General features: G+C 30.4%; 3 protein-coding genes and 1 pseudogene across 3 annotated transcripts; 1 reads left to right on the top strand and 3 right to left on the bottom strand.

Moving 5' to 3' along the window:
* Positions 1-605: 605 nt before the first annotated feature.
* On the bottom strand, positions 606-1,883 carry LOC126555443 (tigger transposable element-derived protein 6-like). The gene is made up of 2 exons (XM_050210368.1): positions 1,391-1,883; positions 606-985 (listed from the first exon to the last, which is right to left on the bottom strand). Exons 1-2 carry the CDS (start codon positions 1,881-1,883, stop codon positions 606-608), a joined length of 873 nt encoding a protein of 290 aa, XP_050066325.1.
* Positions 1,884-7,268: 5,385 nt separating this feature from the next.
* LOC126555444 (uncharacterized) lies at positions 7,269-9,260 on the bottom strand. The gene is made up of 3 exons (XM_050210369.1): positions 8,788-9,260; positions 7,766-8,246; positions 7,269-7,697 (listed from the first exon to the last, which is right to left on the bottom strand). The coding sequence occupies exons 1-3, from the start codon at positions 8,788-8,790 to the stop codon at positions 7,417-7,419; spliced, it is 765 nt and encodes a 254-aa protein (XP_050066326.1). The 5' UTR covers positions 8,791-9,260; the 3' UTR covers positions 7,269-7,416.
* Positions 9,261-15,667: 6,407 nt separating this feature from the next.
* On the bottom strand, positions 15,668-17,838 carry LOC114121708 (uncharacterized; annotated as a pseudogene).
* A 682-nt stretch (positions 17,839-18,520) lies between these two features.
* On the top strand, positions 18,521-19,238 carry LOC126555442 (uncharacterized). Its single transcript, XM_050210366.1, has 2 exons — positions 18,521-18,571; positions 18,654-19,238. The coding sequence occupies exons 1-2, from the start codon at positions 18,521-18,523 to the stop codon at positions 19,236-19,238; spliced, it is 636 nt and encodes a 211-aa protein (XP_050066323.1).
* Positions 19,239-22,241: the final 3,003 nt, after the last annotated feature.

The following is a 22,241-nucleotide window of genomic DNA, read 5'->3' as shown; positions in this document are numbered from 1 at the left end:
TTTAAGTATTTTGATAGGTCCTTTCTAAATCACCTTAATTTGTTTTTGTATATTTTATATTATATATTGTTTTTGTTTATTTATTCTTTATTAAAATAAAGTTTATTAATTATGAAATATTGTGTTAATTACTTTATTTTATATGGTATTTATGGTGGTAATTTAGAATTACAAATATGGTAATTGAGGTAATTTCACCATGGTAAAGTGGTAATTTTAAATTTGGATATCGGCAACACTGGCCTATTCGGGAGCGGTGTTTATTATTACAGTAGAAGCCGCTTATTAGAAACACTTTGGGACCAAAGTGAAATGTGTCAATTAACCGATTGTTTCTAATAAGCGATTTGTTAGATTTATACTATGAAAAAAAAAATGAAAAATACGCGGAAAATTTATTTATACATGTATGTATATGTATATTACGATTTTCGTATTTAAAATGTTTATCTTACTAATTACTTTATTACATATTAAAAATATTTATCTAACTTATTACTATATTACATATTTAAAATATTTATCTTACTATATTATTTAAAATATTTATCGATCGAAGTTTGTTTTTTTGGGTCAAGTAACTCCATAACCATATTTTCATAAGATTAGTGCTCCTCAAAACCTCTTTCATCCGCACGGTGCTGAACAGCTTTCCTAAGGATACTTAAAGCTTCTACAATTTCCTTGTTTGATGGCGGTGCCAAGGGTGCCTCGCTGTTTTCTTCTTCATCATCAGTATTGGCCCGTTCAATTGTTTGAGGATTCATTACTGAATTACAAAACTCTTCTTTTGTTTGAATCTCTGCCACATCGAGGTGTGAGTCCACATCAACCCAATCGCCATAAACTTCATCCGAGAGATCGACTGGTTTTTCAGGCAAACTATGTTCGTGTTCGTCGTCTGTTTTGTCATCTGTTTTGAATCCACCGTGACGAAAACAATTTCGAATTGTCTCCACACTTACTTTATTCCATGCTTCTTTTGCTAGATGAATAGCATCAAGAATGGTTATTTTTTTTTGCTATATCGTTAGCTTGTAAGGAACAAGATGCGTCGTGTAAACCACTATCAATCACTGCGAGAACTTTTCCCCTTATTGCTGATCTGTAATAAGCTTTGAAGGTGCGTATGATACCTTGGTCGCATAGTTGAATGATCGAAGTAGTATTTGCTGGTAAGAAAATAACTTTTATGTGTCTTAAGTTTATGCAGTCAATGATATGAGCTGGATAATTATCAATGAGTAATAAAATGTTCCGATTGAGCACTTTATCCCAATTGATCAGCCAATCTTTGAAAATTGCTGCAGTCATCCAAGCGTTTTGTTTGCCTTGTAATCTATTGGTAATGTTTTCACTCCCTTAAAACACCGTGGGTTCTGACTCTTACCTATTACCATCAATTTTCGTTTTTCCCCGTTCATGCTGACACAACACATAATTGTGAGTCGCTCTTTGCTCGTTTTTGCCCCTTTGGCTTTGTCAAGTTTGAGTGCGTATGTGTGTTCAGGTAGAGCTCTAAAATAAAGCCCAGTCTCGTCGGCATTGAAAATATCAGAGGGGGAATACTGGGATAGCAAATCGGTCCAATGAGTTTTAAACCACGATTGTGCAGCACTAAAATCGGCTTCCCCTTGCTCTCCATGTGTTTTAATGAAGCTGATGTTTTCCCTTTTCTTCCAACGTTGAAACCATCCTTCCGTCGCAACAAAATCGTCTTTCCCCATTTTCTTTGCCAAATCTTCTGCTTTTTGGCATAAAAGTGGACCATTAATACGGGCATCTTTTTTCCTTACTTGTAAGAACCATTCCTTTAACGCTTTGTCTACAACTTCTTCTTTTCCAGCTCTTTTTCTTTTCCGACTATCACTTTCATTGTCCATTATTGCGCGTTCAATATTCGAACGATTTTTTAAAATTCTATTTAATGTGCAATGAGAAACGTTTAAACGAGCTGCGGCATCACGTAAACTAATTTTTGGAAGCACGTCGTATGATTTTAATAAATCGCACTACTGTTTAGAACTTAAATCTTGGCGTTTAGACATTTTTCGATTTAGATTTTTGGAATACAAACGAAATAACGAAACACTAATCACCTTTACGTACACACGCTGAAGTTGAACTAACGATAGGTACAGAAAAGTGTTCATCGTATAGGACGTAAGATAAAGTACCGTCCAAATATAAACGTAACGACAGCAAAGATAAAATTAAATTATATTGGTTATAGCACGGATAACCGGTGTATATGTCAATCTCGATGTCAACTGACCTTCGCCTAATTGTTTCAAATAACCGATGTACTGTTTCAATAATCCGATTTATTTTAAATGTTCTAATATACGGACGATCCGTCCCAGTATATTTTGTTTCAATAACGCGATTGTATTAATAATCCGTGTTTCTAATAAGCGGCTTCTACTGTATTTGAACCTTCGTCTAAGACAGATCGCGCGTAAATATACACGTAAATGGGTAAATGCAGCTGTAATATTTTTCATACCCGCGGGTACCGATGCTATTTGTATTTATAATACATTATTAGATATTTACTTCATGAAATATTTATAATAAAGTAAATAATAACTAATTTATAGCAATAACCTAAATTAATATTACCTAAATATCTAAATATTAGTTTTGTAGTATTTAAATGTATTGCGTATATTTTACATTATACTTTTATTCGTGAACATGCTACAACTTACAAATTTTTTTGGTAATTCAAAGAAAAATAGAATATTGGGCACAATAACCTGTACCTACCACACTTAAAAATACACAATTTAATCATTTTATAATCTAATATTTAATTATACAAAATAGTAAAAAACAAATATTTCTTTAACCTTTTTTCAAATTTATTATATTTATAAACATATAACATAAAGGTAATAATTACATTTTTCATGTACATTTGATATAAAATTAAAATTTTTTATCATTAAATAATTAAATAAAATATACAAATTTAAAATAATACTTTTAATACTAAATAAATAATAAATTAAATTAAATTAAATACATTTTTTAGTTTATTGTATTGTTGTATACATATTATATTTATAAATGATGATATAGGGAATTATTATTCATAATATTATAAATTGTAAGATGCAAAAAACAATCTATACTACATATTTATGTACCTAATTATTTTTTAACATAACATACAATTGAAGGTACAAAAAAAATTATATATAATATAAGTAATAAGTAAAAGATGCATAGCTAATTTATTAATGTATTATTTTATACAAAATATTTACAATGTATTCTAATTATATATCCACCTTAAGTTTATAAATAATATAACTTATTATGTTATAGGTGCAATGATAATACTTTTAAAAATTAGTTAAGTAATAATTTTGAAAAAATTAGTGAAAAATATAGCTACCCACTATTGAATAGTTTTTAAACACTTTTAAATTTATTTTATGTATAGTAAGTAGGTAGTATTTATTACTACTATTCATATATATTGCATTATTTCTGTATGGCTTTAAAGTGTTTAAACAGAATCTTGACTCAAGCTCGGGTACACTTTTTTGCTATTTTTAATTGAACAGCGAACATGTTTTGTGTCTAGCGAGTCGTGATCAAAATTTTGATTTTTTTTGTGTGTCTTTAAAATTAAATAATGAGTAATATTAGAAAAAATTCCTGCCAACAGTTTTGCACTCCACCCAAAGGTTTTATATAAAATAGTAATATTAATCCCCGTATTCACTAGTGTTAATATAAATTTTACAATAAAAAATATCCCCATCAGTCTCGAAACAAAAGTACCAATAGTTGTAAACCATCCCCAAAGTTGATGTAGTTTTTTTTCGACCATGTTGCTTATTGTCTATTCGTCAATAAGATATTTATATTGCAGACCTTGGTTAGTCGTATCATATCCCATAGATTGTCTTATTAAATTATTTGTAGCAGCATTCACTTCTTGTGGAAACAATATATGTTGCTGAAAAGCTTTCATTGTGTCTTGTGTGTATATACCAGCATTCATAAGCGATTCTGAACTTTTGTACGACCACGTTCAGGTTGTAGCCGGTTTGAGCTTTTGTGGTTTTTTTATTTCTTGTATATTTGGTACAATACCAAACCAGTCTCCGTCCAAATTGAAGTCAGGTGGAAGTAGTATATTATTACAATCAATTTGAGTTCCAAATTGTTGCAATATGTGCGTTTTGGGGGCCATGAAAAACGTTTTGTTGTTATATAAAACTGGTAGTTCATTTAAACATGCGTTTTTTTCGATACTTCAACATTTACCTTTTTACATTTTATTAAATATATTATTTCGCCTGTTTTTACTGCAGTAAAACCTAATCCTTCGCTCATAAGATACGAAAAGTCGAAAATGCTCAAAGAGTCTAGTGTTAGCTTTTGTTGTAATATTTTTCGTTCGAGATCACACTGTTTTTTAATTATGTCATTATACAATGATGTTATCGTAGATTTAAAGAAGTTTTCAACACAAACAAATTTGTATTATCGTAGGCTAACAAATCAGTGTTCTGCGGAGGAATTGTTGTTGTCGTAAATCGATTGAAAAATGCGGTATCTACAAGTATGACTAACTGAATGTGTTCAGTTTGAATCACTGGCATCCCGCATGCAAAACTTTTTTAATTTGTTTTAGGGAAAATACTATTTTATCCGTTTCCACAATATAGGTATATATATTATTTGAAAAATCATTAATGGCATTTAAAATTATTAACGATGCAGGACCATCATATAAAACATTGAAATCTTGTACTTCACTAGTGAAATGGTTGTTTGTCCATATAGTCTCTCCTTTAAAAGAATTAAAACCATAATTTTCAGATAATTTCATTTTGGTTCCTGTTGGAAGTATGAAGATATTTTCTTTACTATTTGCTATAGCCGTACCTTCTGAAAGCAATATTTTAAATTTAGCTTGTACGACCACATCTTCCCACTCTCCTCTGCTTGATTTAAAAGTTGTGCCTTTAAAATTACCATACTTATCTAATGTTCCGGCAATGGTATTTGTTACAAATATCGTTTCGTTTATTTTTAAATCTGTCACTACTCCTCCCGTTTGAAAAGTGAAAGATTGTTTCTGGTGAGTCTCTGAACATCTAGCACAACCTAACTCTATTATGTCGGAAAAATACCCTCCCTCTACAACTTGTGCGTCTTCAAGCGCCGAACACCTCGTTATTAAATAATCAACAGTGATCAGGCATGATTTGAAATTAACTGGATATGTTTCAACCCTTTGCAATAGTTGTATTCTTGTTACCCGTTCTGTTTTCGAAGGTATTGGAAGATCACAGTTGTCTACTTCTAGACTGTCAAAGGAGGTTATATTTAGGTTAGGACCTCCGCAATCGTTAGCAACGAATCCAAAAGTGAAATGTATGGTTGTAATAATAACAAATAGAACTTCTTTGATATTCATATTGAGTGTTGACTGGTTGTAATACCTATTATGAAATAAAATATAAGTATTAAATATTGTAACGAGAAATAGTTATGTAGTACGCGGTGATCATACTACTACCACTACCCGTGGAATATGGTCGCACTAAAAAATACGCGGCGCGCATAACCACGTTGCATCACGCGCGCAATCGATAGTGCTATCGCGCTAGCACCTTTGTACAACTAGTGTGGATGCCATTTTTGTAACCGTTAAAAGTCGTCTACTGACCAACAGTCATTATAAACATCATCATTACCCACTAGTAAATGTCTAGTACGGACCCACAGTACTATAAGTCGCAGGCAAATAAGAGTAATACCACAAAAGAACATGTTGACTTCCCGAACAACTGCCGCAGAAAAGTCACACAAGAAGGCATAAATACAGCCCGTCGATTACGAAAAAGACAGTCCATTCCAATTCCCTCCCGATCGACGAGAACTAGTATGACGGAGATGGTACAGAGGAGTACAATTCGTTTGTACTAAAGCCCTGTATCGTGGTCTCCGGCATACTATAATCGTCGATCCGTTTCCGCAAGTTACCGCTAGTAAAGTGCCTCGCCGACAACGCCGATAGAAGTCAAGCCCAACAGCGACCCATCCGCCACACCAAGCCGCCGACGCTCCCCAGGAACAGTGCCTCGCTGACAACTCCGATAGGATTTAAATTATAATAAATTAAAATATTTAATTCCACGGCATTCTTTTAAAAAAGCCCTGCAAAAGTTATCAACAATGATTTTTTTCAGGAGTAAACGACATATTTCTTTTGGATACACTTATACTCAGTTAAATTAAACATTTTCATTTTTTAAACCTAACCACTATTTATATTGAAAAATTTCCTACAGTTTGAAAAAAAAAATTGTCGAGGTCGTACATTTTTCAGCTGAGTTTTGGCAACTTTATGATACTTATGTGGTTTCAACATGTGTTTAGTTAATTAGAATATGAATTTGAATTATTATATCGAAATAATTCAAATAATATTCATGGGCCATATTATTATTTTCCTTATCGATACTCTGAGTATTTATAAAACGCACGCGGCTAGATAACCGATTTCGATCTAGGTGAGGTACCGCTGCGTATGCGTGAAGTGTGGGGGGGGGGAATGAGTACAGTTTTAGAACAGTACCACGTACATTGCGCCAGCCCGGCCCATTTTGAAATATTGGAAAATTTTTGCACCAATATTTAGCATGAATTTGCATGACTAAAATTAGAATTTGCATGATACTGGTTTAACGGTTAAATCCAAAATTTGATGAGCCGGGCTGGCACAACGTTTCGCTAGCCCGGCCCAATCGAAAAAATATAGATATCGAATAAATAAATATACCAAGATTTAGCACGCCATTCGCATGAATTTGCACGACTGTCGCCAGAATTCGCACGACAATTTTTTATGGTTAAAAAACCGTTTACGTGTTTTTGCCGTTGCGCCAACCCGGCCCATTATAGAAATTTCGCGAATTTTGAGATTTTGACTATTCCAATATTTAGCACGCCATTCGTATGAATTTGCACGGCATTTTTTTAATACTAAAAACCCGTTTTTCTTACCTGCCGTTGCGCCAGCCTGGCCTACAGTGGAAATTTTGCGATTTTTGGGATACAAATTAAAATGTCCTGAGCACTGTAAACAGTCATATCATTTTTTGTTCACCAAATCAGAAATTTGTAATATTGTCATAAATTTGTATATTATTTTAAAATAAAGATAATGTTGATATTGTTCGAATATAATATTTTTTGTATTTATATTAATAAAAGTCTTGCAATAAAAAAATCTTCTATACTTTATATGTATAAAAAATATATATATATAAATTAATTTAAAATATAAATGAAATATAATACAGTCCTTTGTATGAATGTTTTTAAAACTAGTGAATATGTATTAATTTATATATTATTGATGTACACTCTTTAATAACAGTTTTTTTATACTGTATAAAATACAAATTTACAAGGTACCATTGTTGTGTCCTTGATAGGTATCGATTTCTTCTTTAAATCGTCATACAACTCCCAATTTCTCGTCCCTCTTCTGGAATAAGTGTTGTAATGGCCAATTGAATTCCTTAAACTCGATTTTCCTTTATGATAGCATATAACACCACGAAGCTCATATGTTACTGAGTTATATGTAAGAACAGTAGGGATATCACACAATTTAATTTTTAGTATTATACCAGCCTCACTGCTCTTTTGGTTATCATCACCTTAAAATTAAACAATATTATATTCTTAACTTAGTATTATAATAGAAAATAATAATAAAATAATTTACCTTCCCAATATAAAATATCAATAAATAAATGAACTTTTGAAATATCCGTTGTTATGGTTTTTATTCCCTTGCAATTATCTCCACAGTTTATATATTCAGTTTCTGTTCTTGTATTTATATAAGTCTGTAGTTCTTTTATGGTTTCTCCATCATTAACTTGAAATGTTAAATATTTTAAGGTACTTACTACTTGAGTATCACATGCATCTATAGAACATTTTTTTGTTTCTATAGCTGATGGGACATCCATTATTAATTTATTTATTGCATGGCTAATAGTAGATTCACACAAAACCAAAGAATTTCCGTATTCCAACTTTTCTATTGAAGGATTCATATGATTTATAATTAGCTCAGCTCTTTGTGAGTATATTTTAGATGTTATGCCACTTTCTACAATATTGGAAATAAATTTAAAAAATTCGGACGTTTTAAATTTATTTAATTCCGCTGCATACATTTGGCTATCACAGTAAGCTACCTGTAACATTAATCATACAATTATGTTTAATAGTCTTTTCTGAATTTGTTACAATTATATTGTTTTTTTTTTAACTATAATTATGTATATATAATTTATTACATGACATAGATACAAGTGTCTACATAAGGTTTACCTACTTATTACTATATTAACTTACTATTATAATATAGAATATTTAAAAAAAATATATTGATAGTGTACGATTTTATAAACTTGTTATTATTATTAATTAATAATAAAGTATTTATAATATTTTTTAAATTACAAATTTACAATTTAGAATAGAACATTTTGAAAAATTGCTTAAAAAAAATGCTTAATTCTTGGTGATTAGAATTATAGTAACTTATAAAGAATATAAAGATTTTTCTAATTAGGAATGAATAATACGTTTTTATAAAATACCCTTAAATTTTTATTTTGTAAAATTCAAAATTCTACAAACAATTTGTAAAAATAACCTAACCTTTTTTAGAATCGAACAAAAAAATTTGTAAAATAACCTTATACTTAATTTTAAATTAGAAAAATTACATACCATTATTAAGAAAGTCAGTGAATCAAATGCACAAGTATTGCTTAAAATCACTTTTCCTTGTTTATTTGTGTATGTAGTACTTTTTAATTGTCTAAAGCAAGATCCATTTTTTAATATTGGGATTGATCGTTGATTTTTATGTGTGTTTGTTATATTCAAAAGGCGTAAATGCGGATTTGGCAGGAGGTAAGAGTTACTTTTTCGCTGCCGGGCACTTTTTCTGTTCCAATTTTCTCTTGAATTATGTTCTTCGTTATTTTTATGTTTTCTATTGGAACAAATTGTATTTGGTTTTCTTTCATAACACAGAATAATGATGAATGCGTATCTTCATTCTCATCATCAGTAACTTTGAATAAGTCATCTGGAGTATGTTTTAAAATATATGATTTTTGCGGTGAACCGTCATTGTTGTCGTTAAAGTCACTTATTGGTGATTGACATGCAGAGCTTACTGTATTTTCTTCCGTTTCATATTGTGATTGGTGTTCATTGATATTATTATCATCATTTTGTTTGATGATGATGATATTGCTTGCATTTCATAAGGCGGTGGTGAATATCTATTTTCATTAATAGTATCTTGGTTCATATTTGCCAAGGGTGACGAAGAATCATTATTATTTCTGGCTGATCGTAGAAGCGTGGCACCTTTTAGCGAATCAATATGATTGGTTAAAAAATTTTCTAGGTCAGTTGGCAGAGGTATGTGTTTGAAAGTTATAGTTTTAAGTTTTTTAAAACTTGACTCTATGGCAGCTGAGCTCGATATGTCATTACCATAGCCAAATATTGGCTTCATTACACCTGACCATAAAGGTAACAGTTTCGTGATTTTGATCAAAATGGGCACTATCGTTGGAATAAACAATGGGTTTATCCCTGATCCTTCCTGTACTAAACTTTTACTGCTTATATATATATTATCCGCCCAGGATGTAAAAGGATTTTCAAAATGATCAAGTCCTTCATTTTGAATCTCGTACATCTCTTCTATTAAATTTCGTGCTTCATCTTCTGATTCAGCATGAGCAATTATATTGTCAAATTCTTGTTGAAATTCTATAAACCCGCTTGATGTAGCTTCGATTAATTTTCTTTTGTGCAATTCACATGCAGTTTCCTGGCCATTTACTAAATTTTCATTAGTAAAGACCACAAACATTGAAAAAAGTAGAGAGCGGACTTCTGTTAAACTTTGGCACTTTATTAAAATTCCAACTAAGCGAAGGACAATTTCCCTAATTCTTCTTGAAACTGTTTTGAGTGGTGTCTACTTGCAACAAATTTTAATAAAATGCGCTACATCGATCCTTACAAAACAACGGGGAACCCAATGAGAAGTGGAAGAAATTTCTTGTGTAAGTAGGTCAGAACAAACTCTTACATAGTCATTCAGAGACGAATACTGGGTAAAACTTTGAACAATGGCTGAAAGTAAAGCCAAAGAATTATCACAAATTGTTTCTTTTGGTTTATTTATATCACAACTTATCCATTTCAAAAGCCAATTAGAAATTGCTATATTTGTGTGTCGTTCACTAAGCATGTTTGTAACAGTAATTTTTTTTTTCTTTTCTTTATCGTACACCAATGCTTCGTATAAATATATAGATTTGGTCTTTTCCAAACCAAATCTATTAAAAGTTTTAACTATTGAACCTGTGGCGTCAATTACTAACTTCGGATAATTAGTAATACTACAATAACTTCTATACAAATTAATTTGCTCTGAAGAATGATAATGTAAAAAAAAGGGGTCTTATCCTATGTCTTGAATAATATCCCTAAATTCATTTTCTGTTTTCATCAAATTCAAGGAAATCCGTGAATCTTTATTCCGACGTTCATTTACCAGTTTTTTCGATTTAAGTGTGCGTAAACGATTGCCGGTAGGAATGATAGCTGATTCGAAGCCTCCTAAAATTAAATTAAACGTGTTAACTTTGGAATATTTTGTACAAACTTCTAAATTGGAATTTTAAATAGCTAATAAAATGTGTTAGGTCAAAACATTTGAATTAATTGTAAACTATTGCCTATTAATACGACGAATATATCCACCGATTAGGCGGTATTAACTAAAAAGTTAATAACAAAATAAAATAAAATAAATATGTACTATCTAACATATTTCAAACATAGTATATTTTTGGCTGAAAAGTAATACAAATAACATCCTACCATTTGTCATAAGACGAAAAGCTTCTTTTTCTCTGAAGGTTTCGCTTGATAAATGTTTAATAACAATAGAAGATATCGCCTTTTCTTTTGCTGGTCCAATTAGACGTCTTTTTTTGTTTATATGGTGCATATCAAAGTTCCCAGTATATGTGCATTCTATTAAAACTCTATTGGACAAGATAAAATGATACATGGATTAAAAAAAAAAAACATCATATAGGTGACAGGGTGCCGTACGAATTGCTGAACACTCGATTATATATCATCAATATGGCTATCGACTCTATATTTTCGTGATAAACAAAAAAGTAGTTAAGTGTAATTATAAAATATTAAAAAATACCTAGCATTTTCTGATGGTTGGTTTAAAATAACACCCTTAAAATAGGAGCTACACACAGAGCAACGTCCTATAACAGTAATAAAATGATTTCCTTGTATGGCAATTGAGTATGAATCCAAAAGTGCTCGGCTAGTATGGATGTCCACTGATTCTTTTGTAAAACTTGATGACTTCTACAACTTTGTTTTGGTCGATTTTTATCGTTCAGCCTATACACAATATCGTGCGGCTTGATTATATTCCACTCGTCAACGGAAAATGTAAAAACAAATTTTTTTTTCGGTAGATCTTCATCTAAATAACTACTATCATCTGAACTTTCTAATAAAAAATAAATAAAGCTATATATAGCAATTTTTACTTAATTACCCTAATTAACTTTATACAATAAATCATTCATTTTAATACTTAACTAACCACTTGGATTTGGCGAATCAATTATAGCATTAGTTGTTGTAGTTTTAGAACAAATTGGAAATCCTAGTTTTTCCTTAATACAATACCGGTTTTTAAACACTAGTGTATGAAGAGCACTTTTAGATATTTGATTATTTAAATGAGTGCTAATTTCAGCCCATATTGGGTTAGTGGCAACAGTTATTTCTAAAAAAAAATATATATAAATGTGCATCTTAAAAACTTTTTAAATCTATATAAAAAAAAAAAAAAAATTAGTCTTAATAAATTAAAAAGCGGGCAAATGAGTACCGCTCTGCTGTACATCAGTGGCGGTTTTGAGGGTGAGGCAAGTGAGGCGGTGCCTCACCTAAAATTTTGTAGTAAAAAATACTCTAAAAGTATAATTCATTGGCTCATAGCTCACCATTAGCTACACCATAGCACACATCTCACCAACAATTTTTGACATATTTATGGTTTTATCTGAAAAAATAATCTTGTTTACGAAGTTTAATTATATGAATTATCATTAATTTTACTGTTGTATAATATTATTCTGCGTTTATTACCAAAAATAGTGATAAACCGATAAGAAATGTACGAAATAATTATTACGTAAACAAACCCTCATATTTCAGCTGCGGCAATATTCCGATGACGTCGGAGAGGCACCGTGTAACGTCGCCTCTGAATTGTTACTTGTGTACATAAACAAGTATAATATAATAGATAGGCAACTCCCATGTTATAAAAGTGTACCGCGTTTCAGCGCCCCCGGTGGTTGTACGAAATAACTAAATTAGCTCTACTATCGATTGTTTAAGTTATCGATTTATAATCGATAATTTTCAGCTTTTACTATCGATATATTTTCTTATTATTAAATAATAAATCTATTTTCATTATTTTAATAATTATTGATTAACTAGAAATAAACAAAAATAAATCATTTTCTAAAAAGAGATCATATTTTATTATATATTTTAGGCAATACAAATAATTTTTTAAAAATATATGAATAATAAAATCAATAAAAAATTAAAATAACTATTCATTTTTCATAAAAAAAATGTTATAATACTATATTAATGAGAATAATTAATAACAATTAATAGCAGTTAATCCCTAAATTTTAAAATATAATATCACAATATAAAAAACATAATGATCGTAAGAACCAAACAGTATAAAAACATTTAAAAATAATTACAATAACTTGTTATGGGCAAATATAAAATTAACAAAAAATTTTTCATAAAAAAATTATAAAATTCAATATTAATGAAAATATTTGATACCAATTAATACTTTATAAAAACTTAATATCACAATAAAAAAAACATTTTAAAATAACAACAATAACTTGTTATGGTCAAATATTAAAAATAAATTAACAAGAAATTATTCATAAAAAAATTATATAATACAATATTAATGAAAATAGTTAATACCAATTAATAGCAGTCAATACTTTATAAAACATAATATCACAATATAAAAAACATAATAATCGTAAGAACCAAACAGTATAAAAACATTTAAAAATAATTACAATAACTTGTTATGGTCAAATATAAATTAACAAGAAATTTTTCATAAAAAAATTATAAAATACAATATTAATGAAAATAGTTACCTAATACCAATTAATACTTTATAAAAACTTAATATCACAATATAAAAAACATTTTAAAATAATAACAATAACTTGTTATGGTCAAATAATAAAAATAAATTAACTAGAAATTTTTTATAAAAAAAATTATATAATACAAATTAATAGCAGTCAATACGTAATAAAAGACAACCTCATGTTCCAAAATAATTTAAATAACATATAAGACATACAATCTTACTTGATTGAATTTGCCACGAGAAATAGTTTTTTTTTTGTGTTTTGAATACCATTCATGGGCAAATATTTTAATTGGATCTTTTTCACCGGGTTGTATTTGTCGTTTTCCGCTTAATATACGATTCACTTCCACACACCAGTGGTTTATAAATAATTTTACAATGACTTTAACTATTTTTTGTTGGAATATTTGGTCGTGGTTTAAACAATGTATTGTAGTTATATCAAATTTGTCAATGATTCCATCAACTAATGCATTTTTGATGCAAGGACGATGACATTCTCTCGACAAGCGTTCATTAATATAAATAATAATATTATGAATAAATAAACGAAACGGCAAAGATGGATATTTTAAAGATGATCTTGATTGCTGATACTCTCTTGCTACAATCAATCCTAGATCATCAGATAATTGACTGGAACAAACTTTTTGTACACATTCTTGACAGCCTTTGAATACATCTTTGTTAAGTTTTTTTGCCAAATAACCAGATACGTATGAATGAGTTAAATTAGTTAAGTTTTCAGTATTTTTATTTAATGTTCGAATTTCTGTGGGAGGTAAGTCAACAGCTGATATTACAGGTCTTGGACATTCTTGCACAAATGAAAACAGATTTTTATAAGTCATTAATGACCCTTCTACAAAATCTTCACAGTTTGCTCCAGGTGACTGTGATGAGAGAAGATTATTCAGAAGCAATGTCTTGTATGCTGAGATGAATGAGCCACAAGTTGGATTGCTACATCCTAAACTTCGTACAGCACCAAAAAAAATTTTCCAAAGGGTCTTGATTTAATTGTCTAGGAAGAAGTGATGAGATTCCTTTTGTTTCCAGCAACTTTGTCAATGTTTGAAATCCTATAAAATCATTATAATTACATTTTAAAATGGTTATACAATTAGTGAGAGAAATGTTCAATTTGCAGCTATATACCAACCCTTAATTGTTGTAATCCAATTTTTTAACGTAGGAACATGTACATTTTTTTCATTTACACCAACAAAATGCATTGACCTTAAAACTTTTAAGCTTTTTGACCAAAGTTCATGGTGTACAGAATTTCGTTTGATTGCTGTCCGATAAATTTTTCCTTCTATCACTTTATTATAACTGCCATTGAAAGAATCAAATAATTGGTCAAAAAACAAAAACAATTTAGCCGTGTCAATAGCACTGGATTCGATTATATTTTTTGCTGTAAACAATATTTTTTTTATTTAAATCAGTATTTACTATTTAAACATGTGATATAAAATAATAGTAAAACTTACAAGCAAGAAAATGCATAACTGATGAAACCCTATGACTAAACACTTGGGTGGCACATTTGACCTTCATTTTGCTTATTTTTTGTCTTACAACATGATAGTCGGTAAGCCTAGGCAACATTTTTGTATCTGGAATCTGGTTATCCTCTGCGTACAATTGTTCCAAATGTTTAAATTTAGCAACACGTTTTACACCATCCAACTCATAGACCAAATCTTTGGTAATTAAATTATTTCTAACACATTTCAAGAGATGAGGAACATCAAATAAATGTACTATTTTAATTCGATTTCCATTTTCCAAATCAATCTCATAAAAATCATCTCTATATTCTATATTATTCTGAATACAATATAAACGGGTTTCACTGTTTAGAATTCTTATTGCTCCTTCATTAGCTTTGCCTTGGTCACATATAGTGGCTACAACACACAATCCAGTGTTTTGGACATCTCTGATTACCTATTAAAGAATATTATAATATAATTTATTACAATTATAATAAATCTTAATTAGTAAAATTACACTTTTAAGCTGCTTCACTAGCTCCTCTTGTTTAGTGGCACCTTGGCAAAAGGAATAGGCTACGGGCTGCTTAAATTTTTTGGTAATTCCGCGTATCATAAAAACCAGTGCATGATCTGCTAATTCTTGGTTTTTATAACTACCAGTATTAACAAAACCGTCAATTTGGTCTGATGACACATTATACTCAAGGCCACTACTAAGAGACACCTCGTCAAATAGAACTGAACAGTAACTAAATACATTAAAATAAAACTATTAGTGAATTAATATGTAATAATACATTTAAATAAAAAGTTACCGTTCTTTGGGTTTTAATTTCTTAACATTTTCTTTTAAAACAGCCATAACAATTGGTGATATGCCAGGATTTATTGAAACACTACTCAGAATGTTATTGAGTGTTCTTTTGCAAGGCAAAGTAAATAGCTTTGATAACAAATTATAACACTTTGGGCTTTTTTTATACAATGTAAGGCTTAACATTTTTTCGTCTGTTGTAAACCGATGTCCTTTAGATTTCTTTTTTGTTTCTCTTATCTGAAGAGAAGTGAATAGCGATGCAGCAGCAGTAAGTTTATCCGAAAACTTCTCATTAACATAAGAATCACTAAATTTCTCAGCATAACGTAATCTTGTTTTGAAATTCTGTTTATTATTCTGCAAACGACGACACTTCCGTAACAAATTGTTGGTAAAAGAATAAAACTTTTTACACTTTGGTGTCAACAGTAAACTTCTGTTTATACCGATATAATCCAATAAACCTACCATAGAAATATAATACAAACAATTAAATTTTGAACTTTAATATAAACATAATATAATTTATTATATATACAATTTTTACTTAAAAATGTTTGCATACAAATAAACATGTAAAAGTTTAAAATATGTTATTTCAATAAGCAATAAATTGTGCTATACAATTGGAAACTATCAATACTATTAATAGAAATATATTTACCAGAACAATTTTTAATTTTTTTTGATATTTTTGATTTATTCAAAGCATTAGAATAAAAGCCATCAACATTGCAAGCAGCATTACTAATAGCATTTGTGTTCACTAAATAATACATTACGCAATATAAAAATTAGCATATATAAGCAATAGGAAGCATAGATTGATTATAAATAAAAATAAATTTTCTTTACTTGTCAATCCTTCATCCATAACTGATGTTTCCAATACATTGAAACCAGACATAACAGTGTCATCAAGATTCATATGATCAACTAGTGTTAATACAATGAATATTATAATACCATATTATAATGTTTAATAAGCAAGCAAAAATCAAGTTTACCAGATAAAGTTTCATTATTTAATATATTTGCTTTTAATGGTGTACTATGAACAATATTTTCTTCAGTTCCATAACCTGACATTTCTGGATCGGTCGGATGTATGAATATTGAAGACATAACACTAGATTTTGGATTAGTAATACCTTAAAGTTACCAACATTATTATTAGTAATTACTGAAAATGTTTATCTCCCCCAAGATAAGGTACCAGATCAGTGCCTACCTATGTTCAATTAATTAAATCATATTTAAGAATAAAAATATTTGTAGGTACCTGCTAATAGTAATGTTGGACAAGATTTTGCATTCAGCCTCTTAGTACCAGGACTAAAACATTGTTTTTCAAAATGATTATTGCATATAAATTCTTGGTATATACATCGTTTGGATCCATTTCATTTAAACCAACCAACTCAATCCATTTTTTTAATCTCATGGAGTCCGTTCTAGGATTAGGAAATCGATGAACAACAATGCCTAATATAAAAAATCAAAAATAAATTTATAGATTATAGAAGATAGGTTATTTCAGGTAATACTTATTAAGAAATGTGTTATGATATATTGTGTCAATGGTTATAAAATTATAAATTTAATTGGACATTGGACAAATGTCTACACTCTACAGGCATGATATTAATTTAGATATTAGGTAAATCCATAGATAAGTATAATACCTAACTTATCTTTTTCACATTATAAAATAAATGAAAATGGAAATACCCAATCTTCTGTAATAATAAATACGTACTCTAAAGCGGCTCCTACACGATCAATAATATTGAGTCAATAAATTTTCAATCCAGTTTTAATTTCTTCAATAAATTGTACAATCCTTCAATATTTATACACTATACTAGACCGCCAATAATATTGCGCAATATCAATTATTGTACAATATTATTGATCGTGTAGGGGTCTCTTAAGAAATAACGAATCATTTTCTGAAGAATAATTCTAACTAAATATCTACTGTAAGATAACTATTTAAAAATCATGTTGTATAAAACATTTAAATAATACCTATTTAAATTTGAAAGATATAGGATAATAATACAGAATGCTTGTTGCAAAACGTTTTATGAAAATATAAAATACTTACCTCTGGATTGACAGCCATTTATTACGCACTTAGAAGCATTTTTGGTAGGCATCATTTTAAAAATTTAAACGAATAAATTTATATTTTTATTTAAAATATTGTATCAAATAACAATAACACAACAACAGTGTAACACATTAACACAATTAAAAGTAAGATAAAATAGACGGATAACTTTTAAATTTGAATTCGTATTTCGTATAGAATTATAAAAGTCTAGACTCGAGACTCTAGGGACTAGGGAGACGGATAAAAGCGAAAATAATAGTCAAAAGACCGTTGTCCGTCGGCCGGCGCCCGCCGCCAAGACATGTGGCGCTAACGGTGGTTGTACGATAGAACTATACGGTACAAAACGCTCCTATAGAGTTGCAATAGCCTGCTTGTGTACATGAATTATACTCCGGCCACTGAGAGAGTGCCACTGGGCGGCGACCAAAATTCGTTCGATCTCGCTCATTCCCACCACTATACCCTCACTTTTTGCTTACCACCGTCAGTTTACCAGTTTACCGCCGCCGTCACCGATGGCGCTTTCGTCGACGCCAAAAACGTAGCACGTGACAGTGGTTGTCTGTATACAGCGCGAACTATAGTGTTTACTGTTTACCGTAGTTTACGTATTGCCGTACAATAATCCTTACCAAGTTTTTGTTGCGTGTTTTACACAAATTTTTTTATTGGTTTTAAATTTTTTAGTATTTATTATTGTATTAGCAAGACACTACACGACTACAATGGATCGTACTGATATTAATTCACCTAAGAAAAAAAATCCTTGTGGAAAGGTAGGTGTTTATATAAAAAATATATAATTTTTTTTAACAATTTTCTATTGCTAATTCTTATTATTTAATTTTTTTTTTGCAGTTTATTGGTACTGGTCAAAAGCAAATAATTATAAATCTGTACAAAGATTTCAATCAACAAATCGAAAATCCCGAAAACCCCCGATTGAACTACAGACAAATGATTTTGAAAATTTCAAAAGCATCTGGTATTGGTCAACGAACAATCCAAACAACTTTGGCCGAGTATAGAAATAAAGGTACTGTGTCATCGCCCAACAAAAAGAAAATAAGACCTACAATTATTGAAAAAGTGGACGATTTTGACAAAAATGCAATAAGGCAAAAAATTCATAGTTTTTGGTTCAATCGTGAAGTGCCCACAGTTGCGAAGATGTTGAATGCCATAAATGAAGATGAGCAATTACGAAGTATGAAACGTTCATCATTTCAAAAAATATTAAAAGAATTACAGTTTGTATATGTTAAAAAAAGTCGGAATAGCGCGCTTCTCGAAAGAGGTGACCTTGTGACTTGGCGGCAAAATTATTTGAGCACAATAAAGCAATACAGAGCACAGGGCAGACCGATATATTACTTAGACGAGACTTGGGTCAACGCGGGAGAAACGCGTAGTAGATCATGGGTCGACAGTTCGGTCACTTAACGACGTGACGCATTTAAAAGGGGCCTCACAACAGGACAAAAGGAACCCTCGGGCAAAGGTAAACGGCTCATCGTCTTACACATTGGTTCATCTGACGGTTTTGTCCCGGGAGGCCTTTTGTGTTTTGAATCAAAAACAAACTCATCCGACTACCATGATTTTACCGTTACTTAAAGATAATGCAGTCATTGTCATGGATAATGCCTCATATCATTCGGTGAAAAAAGATCCGACTCCAGTAAGGTCGTGGAAAAAACAAAATATTATAAACTGGCTGGAAAGTAAAGGCGAGGTCGTAATACAACCAATAGTAAAGGCAGTATTGTTGGAGAGAGTGAAACAAATAAAATCGGAACACGTAAAATACGTTATCGACGAGTACGCAAAAGAAAACAATAAAACCGTATTAAGATTGCCTCCATACCATTGCGAGCTAAACCCAATAGAGCTCGCGTGGTCATCTGTTAAACATTATGTCCGGACACCGGACGCATAATAATACATACAAAATAAAAGACGTACAAGAATTATTAAAACAAGGCGTAGAACATGTAACGCAAGAAATGTGGACCAATTTTGTTGAGCATGTTGTAAAGGAGGAACACAAATTCTGGAAAATCGACTTCATCATAGATGAAATTTTGGAAGAAGAACCTGACGAAGGAGATCAACACATCTTGACAATAGGAATAGGTGATACCAGTGGTTCTGAATGTTCTGATTTTGATTCAGAGTATTCAGATTCTGAATGATTAATTTGTATTATTATTTTTGTTATTGTATTATTTTTTTTAAACTAAATTTTTTTGGTATTTAAACGATTTTTTTTTTTTACTAAATGCATGTTATTTAAATATGTATTATGTAATTACTCATTTTGGTTTAAATAAATAAAAATTGCATAAATAAAATATTCACACATACATACCATTTATGTTGTATACACTATACAGTATACACAATAGATACGCCCAACACCAGGTGTTATTATTTCTATTGTTTACTTGAGCCGCTGTAGACAAACCACTTGTTGCTGCTCGGCAGCGGCGGCCGTGGAATTAGGCACAGTCGCCGCGTAGCGAGTGGGGGCACTTTGGGCGGCTAATAGGTAGTAGAGAAAGGGAAAAATGGGTACAGAATCGCGGAGCTCGTTCATTTGGATGCACCAAGGACTAGTGCTCTCTCCTCTCAGTGGCCGGAGTATACACACACACACACACACGTAAGTACGTGAATGCATGCGACTATTAAATAAGCAAAATTGCGCATGTGTAATGATCATCGTGAGGCTCATTTTTCATCGCCTCTGAGTATTAAAAATAGATGAGTAGGTAATATGGTCAGCCCGCAGCTGTAATTGCAGCACTATAAACAACAACACATAGATATAGATAATCATAAACTGTTCCTATTGTCACAGAGCCTAATGAAACCGATTTCAATATAAGTTTAATTTTTGTTATGAAGGGAGGGGAAGTAATACATTCGTTGCCTCACTAAAAAAATACATCCAAAACCGCCACTGCTGTACATTAGGTGCCGTATGGATCATTATTATACATTATAGGAGTGTTAAATTTGAATCCAATGATAGTTATCATTGTATACGAAAAACGATTCTGAACGAAGATGATTGGTTAGCCTAGGATATAATTTCTAGTGGTTGGTGAAAAAGGTGGTTTATGTTTTAATGGCCTGAATACACCAAAATTTAAGTTCTTTTATAATAGTTGTAAGCTAAACTTATGAAAAACCTTGTGTTTAATTTTCAACTCTTAGCTACTTATACAAAAAATTTTATGAAATAAACCTACAAAATAATTTGTAAATATTCATGATTTTGACGAATTTTTGTAAAAATTTGAACTTCAAATGCTAATAAAAAAAAATTGTGCCTATGTATTCTTATAATTTTTTAAACACTATAAGAATAACTTATGAGGAACTTTGCATTACATTTTCAAGTATTTTGATAGGGCCAAAAAGATTTTATCGACACATAAAAAACAATTTTCAGAAAAATTGAAAATTTCAGTTGTCTATAAATAGCTCAAAAAAAGTCAAAATATTTTGAAAATTAAATCACGTAAAGAAAATTCTAATCTAAATAACGGGTAAAATTTTCAAGTATCTACGACATATACTTTTTAGGGTTCCGTACTTCAAAAGAAAAAAACGGAACCCTTATAACATCACTTTGTTGTCCGTCCGTCCGTCCGTCTGTCAAGAGCGTTTTTCTCAGGAACGCGTGGAGGTATCAAACTGAAATTTGTATATGATACTCAGGTCTACTGTCCCTGGAAGCTGTAGAAAAATCAACCTTCTAAGCCAACGCAATCAAAAGATACAGCCATTTAGGCCGCAAATTTCCGCAAATTTTCGAAACTCGCACGGGAATCAAAACCTACAGGGTACTTCCCGTGAACTTAGAATCTTGAAATTTCGTACGAAGTCACGTCATATAGTACAGATATAGGAAAAATTACGAAAACCGTAAATTTTTAGTTTCATCATATAAAAAAAAAATATTTTGAAAAATATTTTTGACAATTTTGAAAATTTCAAAGTTACTACTCCTTATCTCATGAACGCGATGAGGTATTAAATTAAAATTCATACTAAATACTTAAGTCTATAATACCTTTAAACTGTAACAAAATCAAACTTTTATGTCAACGCAATCGAAAGAAATAATAACAATTTAAGCCGCATATTTTCAAACTCGCGACTACTTGCGAGGGAATTAAAACTTTCTCTGTAAACGATATTTGATGTTTATTGAAAAAATACAGCCGTGAAATCGTATCCAAGGATACTTCCAATTCTATTTAGCCAGCCTATACCTATAATAATAAGTAATAATAAGTAATAATAAGTAAAACACCTTGTCCTTGTGTATGCGTAAATGCGTAGTATATTTTACGACTTCATTTTATTTCAATACACTTCGATACTTATAAAAAACCGTACATAAACTTTGTATGTGTACGTATACGAAGACGC

The sequence above is a fragment of the Aphis gossypii genome, unplaced genomic scaffold (assembly GCF_020184175.1).
Source record: "Aphis gossypii isolate Hap1 unplaced genomic scaffold, ASM2018417v2 Contig00852, whole genome shotgun sequence".
Lineage (NCBI taxonomy): Eukaryota > Metazoa > Arthropoda > Insecta > Hemiptera > Aphididae > Aphis > Aphis gossypii.
This window is presented reverse-complemented; position numbering and strand designations above follow the sequence as displayed.